This window comes from Ochlerotatus camptorhynchus, unplaced genomic scaffold (assembly GCF_037179485.1).
Source record: "Ochlerotatus camptorhynchus isolate MF236.1 unplaced genomic scaffold, CSIRO-AGI_Acam_v1.1 ptg000150l, whole genome shotgun sequence".
Classification (NCBI taxonomy): Eukaryota; Metazoa; Arthropoda; class Insecta; order Diptera; family Culicidae; genus Ochlerotatus; species Ochlerotatus camptorhynchus.
Window position 1 is genome coordinate 4,585,221 of NW_027040640.1, and position 13,255 is coordinate 4,598,475.

The window sequence follows — 13,255 nt, forward strand, 5'->3', positions numbered from 1 at the left end:
AACTCCCCTGCGCTAGTGAGAACAGTAGCCGAATTACATCGAACCAAATACAACAGTCATCAAGTACGATACACCGACGGATCCCGAAGTGGCGGTAGAGTTGGTATTGGAATTTCCGATCCGGAGCTGTGCACCTTTCACCGACTACCAGACCCATGCAGCGTTTTCACTGCTGAAGCAGCCGCCATTCTCGTAGCTGTCACCCTACCCTCAATCAAACCGATCGTCATATTCTCCGACTCTGCAAGTGTTTTAGCAGCTCTCCAGTCTGAAACAGCTAAACACCCCTGGATCCAGGGTATCCAGCAGCTCGCACCTAAGGAAACAACCTTTGTCTGGGTCCCCGGACACTGTGGGATCAGAGGTAATGACCCAAGTAACAATTTCCAGTTGAAGAAACGCTTTCGTTTTGATTTTGTTCAGCTGCATGTTGAATAATAATTGCACAATGTGTTCACCACAACTTTTATAAAACCCTTGTTTACACTCGTTTGGAGAACCTATACAACTGCAACACAAAGGTGTTGTCTAACGTATTCAGTAAAACGTTTGCCCAAAATCAATTTCTTGTTGAAGAAACGCTTCCATTGTGATTTTATTCAACTGCATGCTGAATAATAACTGTACAATTTGTTTATTACAACTGCTGTAAAACTCTTGTTTACACTGGTTTGGAGAACCTGTTCAACTACAGCATTATATGTATACGCGGTATAGGAGTAGAAGCAACTTTTATACAACGTTTATAGATACATATTTAAACTCAAGCTTTATTATTTTGGTGAAAGCTCTTATACAACGTTTGTAGACACTTCTTGACAGCTGCGTTGAAATTTAGTAGAGAGTAAGCCTGAGAGGCGTTTGTTGCACTCTTTTATGACTCCTAAATAATCATTGTACAGCAAGCGGTGAAAAGCGTTTACAGCACTTTTCAATGACTCCTTAACAACCGGATAGAAGCAACTTTTATACAACGTTTATAGATACATATTTAAACTCAAGCTTTATTATTTTGGTGAAAGCTCTTATACAACGTTTGTAGACACTTCTTGACAGCTGCGTTGAAATTTAGTAGAGAGTAAGCCTGAGAGGCGTTTGTTGCACTCTTTTATGACTCCTAAATAATCATTGTACAGCAAGCGGTGAAAAGCGTTTACAGCACTTTTCAATGACTCCTTAACAACCGGATAGAAGCAACTTTTATACAACGTTTATAGATACATATTTAAAATCAAGCTTTATTATTTTGGTGAAAGCTCTTATACAACGTTTGTAGACACTTCTTGACAGCTGCTTTGAAATTTAGTAGAGAGTGAACCTGAGAGGCGTTTGTTGCACTCTTTTATGACTCCTAAATAATCATTGTACAGCAAGCGGTGAAAAGCGTTTATAGCACTTTTTAATGACTCCTTAATAACCGTTGTGTAAGTACTCACAATATTCACAGATTAAAATTAATTTAACAATTGTCGTGGTACGCCAAAACAAAAACTTGTACAGTTTTTATTAATTTAATTTATTTGAGCACATTGAAAAAATATGTAATTATGCCATAATTCACATTCTGTGATCATGGAGGAAGTAGTAACTAGCATCGGTTTTAATCTTTGATTGATATTCTTTCAATTAATCTCTCTAATAATTAGTTGAGAGAATTTATCTAGAAATGTTATCGTTGGATTATATGATATATGTCTTAAATTAATGTTTGCATTTATTAATAAACACCTATATATATAATTTACCTCTACTCCACCGAGGGTTTCTCGAAGCAAGATTCGAACTCATGATCCCGGATTGCCAGCCGCTTCTGTTTCCATCTGCTCTATTCTTGAATACATATTTTGATCATATGAGAGAAGTATATGAAGCTCATCTTGAGTGACTTCTCTTGCAGTCGAATAATCATTGCCTTATGGTCATATAAACGTGCCTATCACTTGTGCTATTTTTAGCAACAAAATTGTGGTTGGTGGTTGGTCGAACGTAAACAATCATTTAAGAGTGCTCCAAGCAGCTTTTGAAGCGTTTAACCAAAAAGGCAATACAACTACATTCTTGTTCAACTCTGGAAGCTATTATTCAACGTTTGATCAACTCAGGTGTTTTATAAGAGCTCTCAATGGTTTGTTTTGATGCGTTTATTCCACGTTCTATATGGCTCCTGTCAAACAGTTTAACCGAACGTAAACAATCATTTAAGAGTGCTCCAAGCAGCTTTTGAAGCGTTTAACCAAAAAGGCAATACAACTACATTCTTGTTCAACTCTGGAAGCTATTATTCAACGTTTGATCAACTCAGGTGTTTTATAAGAGCTCCCAATGGTTTGTTTTGATGCGTTTATTCCACGTTCTATATGGCTCCTGTCAAACAGTTTAACCGAACGTAAACAATCATTTAAGAGTGCTCCAAGCAGCTTTTGAAGCGTTTAACCAAAAAGGCAATACAACTACATTCTTGTACAACTCTGGAAGCTATTATTCAACGTTTGATCAACTCAGGTGTTTTATAAGAGCTCTCAATGGTTTGTTTTGATGCGTTTATTCCACGTTCTGTATAGCTCTTGTGAATCAGTTTAACTAAGGTGCTATAAAAGTTATCGTAGGTCTTATAAAGCATATAGTTAAACCGAACGTAAACAATCATTTAAGAGTGCTCCAACAGCTTTTAAAACTTTTAATCAAATGGCAATACAACTACATTCTTGTTCAACTCTGGAAGCTATTATTCAACGTTTGATCAACTCAGGTGTTTTATAAGAGCTCCCAATGGTTTGTTTTGATGCGTTTATTCCACGTTCTATATGGCTCCTGTCAAACAGTTTAACCGAACGTAAACAATCATTTAAGAGTGCTCCAAGCAGCTTTTGAAGCGTTTAACCAAAAAGGCAATACAACTACATTCTTGTTCAACTCTGGAAGCTATTATTCAACGTTTGATCAACTCAGGTGTTTTATAAGAGCTCCCAATGGTTTGTTTTGATGCGTTTATTCCACATCCTGTATGGCTCCTGTCAAACAGTTTAACCGAACGTAAACAATCATTTAAGAGTGCTCCAAGCAGCTTTTGAAGCGTTTAACCAAAAAGGCAATACAACTACATTCTTGTACAACTCTGGAAGCTATTATTCAACGTTTGATCAACTCAGGTGTTTTATAAGAGCTCTCAATGGTTTGTTTTGATGCGTTTATTCCACGTTCTGTATAGCTCTTGTGAATCAGTTTAACTAAGGTGCTATAAAAGTTATCGTAGGTCTTATAAAGCATATAGTTAAACCGAACGTAAACAATCATTTAAGAGTGCTCCAACAGCTTTTAAAACTTTTAATCAAATGGCAATACAACTACATTCTTGTTCAACTCTGGAAGCTATTATTCAACGTTTGATCAACTCAGGTGTTTTATAAGAGCTCTCAATTGTTTGTTGGGGAGGAAGCCGACCACCTGGCGGCATCCGGAAGACAGTCCAACTTCTACACCAGAAAGGTTCCGGCCCAGGACATAAAGCGGTGGATCACAATCACTATATGGAACTGCTGGACTAACGAATGGATGAGATCTCGAGACTTATTTACCCGGAAGGTAAAAGGGGATACCAGGAAATGGGAGGATCCACCTGAACACCGACTTCAAGTCATTCTATCTCGGTTGAGAACCGGACATACCAAAGTCTCCCACAACATGGGAGGCGGAGGCGGATTCAGACGGCAGTGCGAGACATGCAATGTTCCACTTACAGTGGAGCATTTCTTATGCGAATGCCCCCAGTACCAACGACCCCGTTCCCTTTACGGGATCTCAGGTAGCATCAGGGATACCCTGAGGGATGACCCATCCAGCATCGCTGCACTATTCTGCTTCCTTCAGGAAGCAGGTCTGATTAACCAAATTTAAACACCCAAGCAACGACAACGGACAATGATTCGGACCCAAACTATACCTCGGCAACAAATACTGACTCGGACACGGATGAACGAAGATATTGAACCAAGCAAAGCACGTACAAGGACACGGAAATGGACGAATGACGGCACTAAAATCAAACACAGCGACTACAAAGGAACAGGACACGGAACTTGACCACTTGACCACGATAATCCAAAAGGACAGTAACATCTGTAGCATTAAAGGAAAATTTCCAACTCTGAAATATTAAAACTCTGTTATTATGGAGACTCCCTTCTGGAGCTCCCACCCATCTCCTTACTCCGTATCCTCGGGGTTCTCCTCTGGAACCTCACATCCCCTTCCTATTAGCTCTGTAATTAGGGGGACTCCCGTCTGAAGTCCCCACCCCTCGTCTTTAAGAGATGAACCAGCCCAAGGCTGAAAATCTCTCTAATAAAGCAAAAAAAAAAAAAAAAAAAAAGACAATCGATTGTTCCAATTTTGACATGTCACCTCTTTATAAATTTAGGCTCTTTAGGTCTAGTATAAGAGAGGAGCGGATTCAAAACAAACTGCCTTGGCAACCTATGCCTAGGTGAATTCTATAGCAAAACTGCCAATGCAGTAAAGATCACTAGACCCTCTCTACTGCTACACTCCATGTAAAATTCCACATGGTTTTCAAGTACACATAAACAGAGTCCACTCAGAAGTACACATGAAATTTATGAGTCAAATGAATAGTATGTGTGTTTAAACATGAATTTTATGTGTACACAGTGTCCGACAGGTCCGACACATATATATCATTTGTTTATCACATTGCAAAAATGCATGTGTGGGACACATAAAAATAATCATTAAATTTTTATTAGTGTAGCTCACTCATAAAAACTAACAACACTAGCTAGTAGTATAGTCGCTATATTCATAGTCTGGCGGATAGAATTTCTACCTATAAAAAAACGGAACCAATTGGGTTCTTTAATTTTGAAAAATATATCGGTTTTTATATATCATCTGAGCACAGCGATATTTTTTTCGAACCCACACACTTTTATCTCGATTTTTAAATCAATATTTAAAGCAAAATAATAACATCACTGTTTGACACTAAACTGACAAACTGACAGCTCGCACCCATACAAAGTGACAACGAGCTAATAAGTTGATTTTTGCAAATGTAATCATTCTTATTTAAAATAGTTAATGCAGATTACGAATATGCATTTACCTCAATACCCTTAAAGAACCCTATTCAATATATTGTAGGCCAACAATTGAAAAGGTACTTCCAACTTTTATAAACAAAACTTTGATTATTCTTTCCTCGCCAATCGAACGCAAATTACCAGCATCATCGGATAGGGGAAACTTTCCCCAACCCAAAGATGGTGTTAGTTTGCGTAGGGGAGCCTTGAGTCACGAGAAAAGGGTTTCCGAAGTTTTGTTCACAATAGCTGATGTGCTCTTTTCTGTTGTTGGTCGTGATTTGCTCGATTGGTTCCGCTATTTGACAGCTCAATTGATTCCCAAGATTCTATCCGCCAGATTGGCTAGTAGGGGAAAGATTCCCCTACCTGATGATGGTGTTTGTATGCATGGGTGAGTTAGCAGTTAAGACAAATCGTCGATTGAAGTGATTGTTTACAAAAGCAGATACGTCGATTTGAATAGTTACGCTTGTATTGTTCAAGTTAACATGCTTTTGAATTTAATTCAATCATAAATATTTTTGTTTTAAACATGCTTTCAATTTACTTTGAATAATTCATCTGGTTAGAGAATGAACATTTGTATTTTTGATTTAAATGAACAAAATTAGTATCCGTGTTAAATGCGTGAACGGTGATCCAGATTGAAGAGTTACGTCTGTTTGTCTGTGATTAAATATTAATGTTATGTTATGAATTTCTAAACTGTTTGAATTCGTATCTTTGAGTTTGTCGCCCTTGGCGACGGCCATTGGTATTCTGGGAGTTCAGTAAATTTCTAGAGTTGGCGGTGTTTCCAATAAAAGTTTGAAAAGTTCTTACACGGCCAACTCCAACAACTCAGCAACTGAATTCAATTGACTCAGAGCATTTTCTTTCCATTGGAAAAAAACTGCAGTTGTTGGTTGTTGGCCGTGTAGATTTTTTGAGCTTTGATTTGAAACTTACCAAAGTTAGAGTCGGTGTATAATCATTTTTTTTTTATAATTATACACCGACTCTAACCAAAGTAACCCATCAGTGCTCTCAAGAATCGGAAATTTCTTTTATCGCAAAATCAACACGTCCCTTTATCTTGGTAATGATATAGTATATTTTCCGTTAATATGCTCCCATTTAATACATTTCGTCCTAGTTGATAAATGCACACACCTAACACTAAATTGCCACTAAATACGATAAACCAACAATCACAGAAGTTGAATAAATATAGTGAAAATGTAAAAGGTACTGTTTCTAATGATACCTTGATTCCTTAACAATTAGTGATGACAAATAACACAAGTGTAGTAACTATGATAACTGTTCCCCACGATTACTGCCCTTAACATTTGATTCGTAATCCTGCTTCCAGCCCTTACCCACTCAGAGCATCTAGAATTAGTCAACGATTAACGCGCGCATTTATTCAAACACCAATGCAATTGACGTAAACGGCAGCACCGGACAGGACGGTTCAAGCTGCAGGGCGGTGGCCATACAATCGGCAGAAGCCGTGTAGTCACCCAGGCTTTCCATCACGCGACCCAGCAGGAACCTGTCGAAGAGAATATTCGTTAGACGCGCCGCAACCTAAAGCTTGCTAGATCTTACCAAATCTTCGGACAGTTGGGATCGATCCGAGCGGCATCCTTCAGGGTCTTCTCCGCCAGTCGTGGCTCTCCGAGCGTTAGGTGAGCTTCACCCAGAGCTCGCAAAGCATCCGTGTGGTACGGATTAGCCGAGACGGCATTCAGGAAGCACTGCTTCGCATCAGCCCACTGCTGCTGGTAGATGTGGATCAAACCACGCTGTGATGGATACAATACGACTGCGGTCAATAGTCTAGATTTCGATCGTGTAAACTCTTGAACCTACCATGTACATGACCTGATGGGACACGGGATTGATCAGACTCGCCTCCTGGATGCAGTTGATCGCTTCGTTGGGCTGCTCGATGGCCAGATAGACGTCAGCCAGCAGCAGCCAGATTTTGAACTGCATCATCCACGCCTTCTGCGGTCCGGGACGGGGATTGAACGAACTCAGCGAACTGGCGGCTTCACTGAGGGCGTGCTCAATGCGGGAAGCAGCCAGCGAAGCGGCGTGGATCGAATCTGAAATGGGTTATACGAGAGGAACTATTCAGAGGGAGATATGTGCAAAATAAAAGCTTCTGGTGGGTTATCTTTAACATTCCAGTCCCAGCCGGAAATAAACAGGACAAAACTACTTACTGGAGTCCTTGTCGGACATCTGCGAGGTTTGCATCTGCAGGACACTTCTCGTGTCGGAGTATTTCTCGTTCTCGTGTTCCGTTCCACTGCCGGCATTGGCGAGCTGCACTTCGTACACCTCCCGCCAGATGGACAGCATCTGCTGAACCGTTTCCAGGGCCGTATCGACGTCCTTCAGGTACAGTTCCAAGTGGGCTTTTACGTGCAGTAGGTTGAGATTGTCCGGGAATTCTTCGGTGGCATCCTGAACGACGGCCAGAGCTTCCTTCGGACGACGATTGGCCGTTAGCAGAAGGCCGAATAGATGTAAACTGGAAGCGTGCTCTGCTCGAAGCGACAGGGCGTTGGTGGTATGGAGAAGCGCCTCCGTGATGTTGTAGTTCAAAGCATGCTGGCAAGCAAGGTAGTACTCCGACAGGTGATCGTGTGGATCCTGAAGAACGGCTCTATCCAGGGCTTCAAACGCCAGCTTATTGTAGCGATCCTTTTCTGAAACGAGCGTTGCAGACACTGCGACCTGCTGCAGACCTATGCCAACGTACAACTGAGCTCGAGATCGTTTCAATCCTTTCATTTCTTTGCTCAAAGCTTGCTCGGCAAAGGCCAAACCTTCCTTAATCTGATCCAGATGTTCGTAGCACAATCTAGCTGCCATCAAACAGCTCAAGCTGTCATGGGGCTCTAGTTTTGAATGCTCTTTCAGTGCACAAACCGCGTGCTTGTACCTTCCCATGGAAATCAGACACACAGCGTACTGCTTCCAAACGTGACTCTCCCCGAAAGCGAACTTCAACGCCTTCTCCAGGGAATCGTGCAGCAGTCCCACCTGGTTCCAACGCACTGTCGCCAAGGTCATCAGATCGTACACGGCAGTGACATTCCCCAGCGAATGAATCCTCGCTTCCTTGAACTCCGGACTCTGCGAAAGCACGGCATCCCTCACTGCCAGAGCTTCCGCAATCAACAGCAGCAGAATGGTTTCCTCGTGTTGATTCCTTGGAATGAACTGCTGTCTGGAAGCATACTTCTTCGGTTCCCAAAAACTCTTGCCCTTGGCAGCATTCTTTGCCGCCGTCAGGCTCGTCGGTGGTGTATAAATCGTACCGGAAACACCCCTCAGCAGCACTTCTGCCAGCTGTCTCGCCAGCGTTTGCCTAAACGTTTGGGTTGCCTTCGTCTCTACGGCATTCAACATCACCCTGTACCGATCGATGGCGTTCTGCAGCTTCCCTGTCTTGATCAGCACGATCGGTGCCCGTTGCAGTCCAGTCTCGAGAACCGCGCCCATCCGGCGAACCTCAACCTGATTAGTCCCATCCATTTGCTGCTGATGCTGTTGTCCTTGAAGATACAGAATGCCCAAATCAGCCGCACGCTCAAAGCACGTTATCATCTCCGAATCCTGCTCGGCTTGCTTGAACTTCGACGGTGCCTTCGAGCTTTTCTTTTCCAGACACATCCCCTTAATCGCGTACGACTCCGCCAGAATTCTAATACTCCGCCTAAAAAAACAAATCCAACATCAACTTCCCCCCATACAAACCGATTCCAAAATCTACTCACGGCGACAGATGCTTCTCCGAGAGGGTATTCAACTCGGCCAGCACAAAACTCTGCAACGACTCATCGTACTGTCCACAGGCGAAGAACAGCTTTGCCAACAGCAGGTGCGCGTCCAAAGCAATCCCCGCCTTCTTGCCGCTTTCTCCAATCACCGAATTCAGATACCGTTTGGCATCCGTCAGCCCCAGTCTGGCCTTCAAAACATAATCCTCAATCGGTGGATACTCCTCCAGGTAGCTTTCCAGCTTGCCCTCTCCCATCAGGAAGTTGGCCAAACTCTCTGCGACAAAAACAAACAATCATAAGCGACACCAAATGAATTATTGACCTCCTCCATCCATCCGTGACTCACCGACTTGCGGATAGCCCGACTTGAGTTCGTCGGCCAGCTCGATCACCCTCTGCCATTTACCTTCGCCGCGACACTGCTCTATAGTGGTCTCCAGCTTCGTCACCTGGTTACGATTCCGTCCGGTCATCGTGGCGGGCAGCACGCGGATGCACTTTTGTCAGCAAAATAAGCTTACGATTGAGTGGAAATTTAATTTTTCACTTCACTGCGAATTTGCGCTATTACAAAACACCCTCTGGCTCGATTATGTGGGACTTGCGAGTGTTGGCTGTTTTGCTTTTGCGTTCTCGATTTATCGGTCCCTCTGTTTTGCTTTCAATCTTCGTGACCTTCATCATTAGAAGGCTTGTCAGTCGAAATGATGGTGTTGGAGATTATTTGGCCTTTTTGTGGTACTTTTCTACACGCTTAGATAAGATTACCTAAAATTAGGTTTTAATTTTACCTAAAATTAGGTATTGATACTAAAACCAACAATCAATACGAAACTAACGATTTTAAATTGGCTCACTACTTGTTCGGCACGGATGGCAGAGGAGTTAAAACAAACTGTCCCGAGCTTTATTTAATCACGCGAAGGTTTACTTACCACGCCGAACGGTTTGGATGGTACGCCATTGAGAAATCCAACTTAAACTCCTGCGCGCCTGGTGGCAGGAATAAGCACTAACCGACGGTGATAAGTCTGTGACAGCCCTTGACAATTTCATTGATTGTTTGCAAAATTGTTTAATTTCAATGTAATTTCATGCAAATTTCTTGTCAGCATGGATGAACCTTGTACAAAATGCATAAAATTATTTTGTAATGCATTGTTCCTTAATAAAAAGCTACTTGAAGACAGTTAAATTACAGAAAACATGTTAAGGTTTGAAATCATCTGCCGATTAAACAACAGACAAAGTTGACCGACTAAATCAATCAACTAAAAACTATTAAATAGGCCGATTGCTCGGTGTAGCACCAGACGAAAAACGATTTAATCTGCTGATTAATACACCGACTGAAATTAATTTTTAAGTGGCAATAGATTTCTCGAGATTTAGTCGGTGGACGAATCGGGTGATCTGGATGATGTTTGTTTATTTGGAAGATATTTTCGAAACAAAGCACGATAAAATTCAGAATTATATACCATTATTACGAGTACTACTTTTTTGCTCGGATCATGTTTTGACTCCCACTGAAACTCGCTAGAATAAATACAAAATAATAGTTTTTTGGTTGAAATTTCAAAAATGTATTCAGTTTGACACATTATTTCAGACTTATCACCGCTGCGATTGCAGCGCCACGGTGGCCGATTGAAACTTGGATTTGTCAATTGCCCTGCGGGGACTGCTGGTGCGAGTGCCTTTTTTCTCGATTCTATCAAAAAACTGTTCAAGACGACAGCTACTCTACTAAATTAAGAGACTGTTACAATAGCGTGGTTCAGAATTTGATAGAAAGAAAAGGAGTGCCTTTAGCATCAGGTGTTTGGACTTTGATTGTAGACTGAGGACTGAACTTCTCACTAAATCTCGATGAACATTTCAAATGGTCCTATCTGCTTTGATCGATTCTCTTCATCGACTTTCTCTTTTCATAACCACTGCCATGCAAACAGATTTTGCGCTAATTCTACCACATAGTTTGATAAAGGAGGTTCTTATGTAGCGTACAAAACGTCAAATACAACAGAGAAAGGTTTTGCAGCTTAGTTATTAACGAAAGAGAAAATCGATGAAGAGAATCGATCAAAGCAGATAGGACTATTTGAAATGTTCATCGAGAAATAAGAGATTCTGGTCTCATCAGTAATCTTAGTTTAAAACGAGGGGGGCGACACATCTAAATCTCAAGTTTAGATGGTCAACAAATCTCACACTAGCGAATCAATCTTCGAACAATCTTCTTTCATTTGTCGCATCTACTTGCATCGCTCATCAATTTTTTGCAGGAAATCTTCAGAATCATCATCAATCTTCTTTCTATCTACTCAGCGTGCGCGCAGCTAGCCACGGCAAAACATAATCTTTTTTGCATCGTAGATAGAGTTGTCCCCCTCGGTTTAAAACCTGATGAAGGTACTGGCTGGAAGGAATTCGGATCTTAACAGATCGACAGACGTTTTAAGACTAACGAAAACATTTGATTTATTAAGTAGAAAATTTGCCTTATATATAGGGGTTTGAGCCTAGAAAGATTTGTCTCCTGCTAAGATCTTCCTAACGTAATGTTGATTAGAACGAAAGAGACAGAAAGTATTCCTTATCTAAACTTATCCATCGTTCTCTTTCAAGATCATGTGAGGCATTTTGGGACCAACGCAATCCTTCCAGAATAATCTCGTATGTATGCATACGTCTAGGATGCACTTGACTCCTACGCAGCGCTTATACCTAAGCCAAACTGGTGCAAGCGTATAGTTTCCCTATGCTGAGTTTTATTGCTTTGTGTTATGCTGCGTGCACCCGTTGGGTAAATCCTATGGTGCAAACGAGAGCGTACCGCTTATGCGTTCTCTTGTTACATAACATTGACCTAGAACTTTGTGTCATTTTCCATGCTCTCGTATTCATTGAACCTGGCTAAGCAGAAGGGATGATAAACAGAACAGCTGTTTATATTTGACTTTGAATTTTTACTTCTTTGCATCGTCTTGGGTGATTCGAGAACGTTCTTCAATTATGCACAACACTACTTGACTAGCCTATTGGTCCCAAGCAAACCGATTAACGTATCCCATTCTAGTATAGATTCCAGCACTACATTATGTTTGTTTTGATTCGCTATGAAAGTTTGACAGTCAATTGCATTTGCAAATCGAAAAGTCTCTTGCAGAAAGCCATCGCCACAATCATTTCAGAAAATAGTAAAAACTTCAATGAACTGGTATAAATCAAGGTCATTCCCGTAATTTAAATATTGCATCCATTTAATTCCTTCTTTCATTGTTTTCGTTTCGTCATTTAAATGGTCAGATTTCAAAACTATACGCCCTACAAAATCTAGATTTGGCCCAAATTAGATCAGATTCCAGAGCAAACCAGAGTTAGCTCTATGGTTACACCCTACAGGTAACTCTAAGACTAGTAGGTCCCGAAGAAACGTGCTCATCTTTTTTGGCTCAGCTCTGGTACTATATTCAGTCCCAAGCTAATCAATGCACCCCTCGAAACATAGGAAAATCCATGAACCCCTCATTTTTTTCGATGTGTTTATTTTTCCAGGCTCATTTGCCATAGCTTTGCGGAGCCTATTTTCATCGTTTGGGTTACAAAATTACTTAAAACTAACGTTAGTAAAGCGGGGGCCGATTACTCACGGCTATCTCGAGGTTAGGGGTAAAAAATTGTAACAAACGGATGGCAGGGTAGGGATTGAGAACACAAGGTTTTTTCAAGCAATGTGCTCTTGATCTAGAACTAAGCGACATACTGGAGAAAAAGACGAACATGGCTGTACACCGATGGAAACCTAGCAACTTTAGAAAACACAAGATGACATTAACTACTAAATCCTCAGATCGATCCGTTTTGAAAACTCATAAATTAAATTGCAATAGTCGAGATCTCGGTTCACCAAGATGTCTCTAACGGGCCGCATAGGTTGTTTTCCTCGGGCCCTGAGGGATGTGGATAACTCGGATTCTTGTGCTCCAGAAATTGATTGAATAAGTTCAACCAGCGTTTCTTCGCGACGTCCGGGAGTTTTTTAAGCAAGTTGAACTTGATTCTATCCATTCCTGGTGCTGAGTTGTTACATGAGAGGAGAGCAAGTGAAAATTCCACCATCGAAAACGGGGAATCTATTTCGTTACTACCCGCCGGACGATCACGAACGTTGGTTTGAACTGACACCTAATCTGGACAAACTTTCCGCGCGAGGCTGAATATCCAACTGTCTGAGTACTCCTTGTCTTCGTTAACCAGTGATGACGCGGTTCGCATTCTCCTGCCGACATTCCAGACGTTTTCTCAAGGTCAATGTACCACTCGAAATCCTCGACTTTACCGTGTTTGCGGAAGCGTTTAAAC

General features: G+C 41.5%; 1 protein-coding gene across 1 annotated transcript; it reads right to left on the reverse strand.

Moving 5' to 3' along the window:
- Positions 1-6,192: 6,192 nt before the first annotated feature.
- Ttc7 (tetratricopeptide repeat domain 7) lies at positions 6,193-9,467 on the reverse strand. Its single transcript, XM_065221849.1, has 6 exons — positions 9,234-9,467; positions 8,882-9,161; positions 7,319-8,820; positions 6,960-7,198; positions 6,696-6,892; positions 6,193-6,639 (listed from the first exon to the last, which is right to left on the reverse strand). Exons 1-6 carry the CDS (start codon positions 9,358-9,360, stop codon positions 6,507-6,509), a joined length of 2,478 nt encoding a protein of 825 aa, XP_065077921.1. The 5' UTR covers positions 9,361-9,467; the 3' UTR covers positions 6,193-6,506.
- Positions 9,468-13,255: the final 3,788 nt, after the last annotated feature.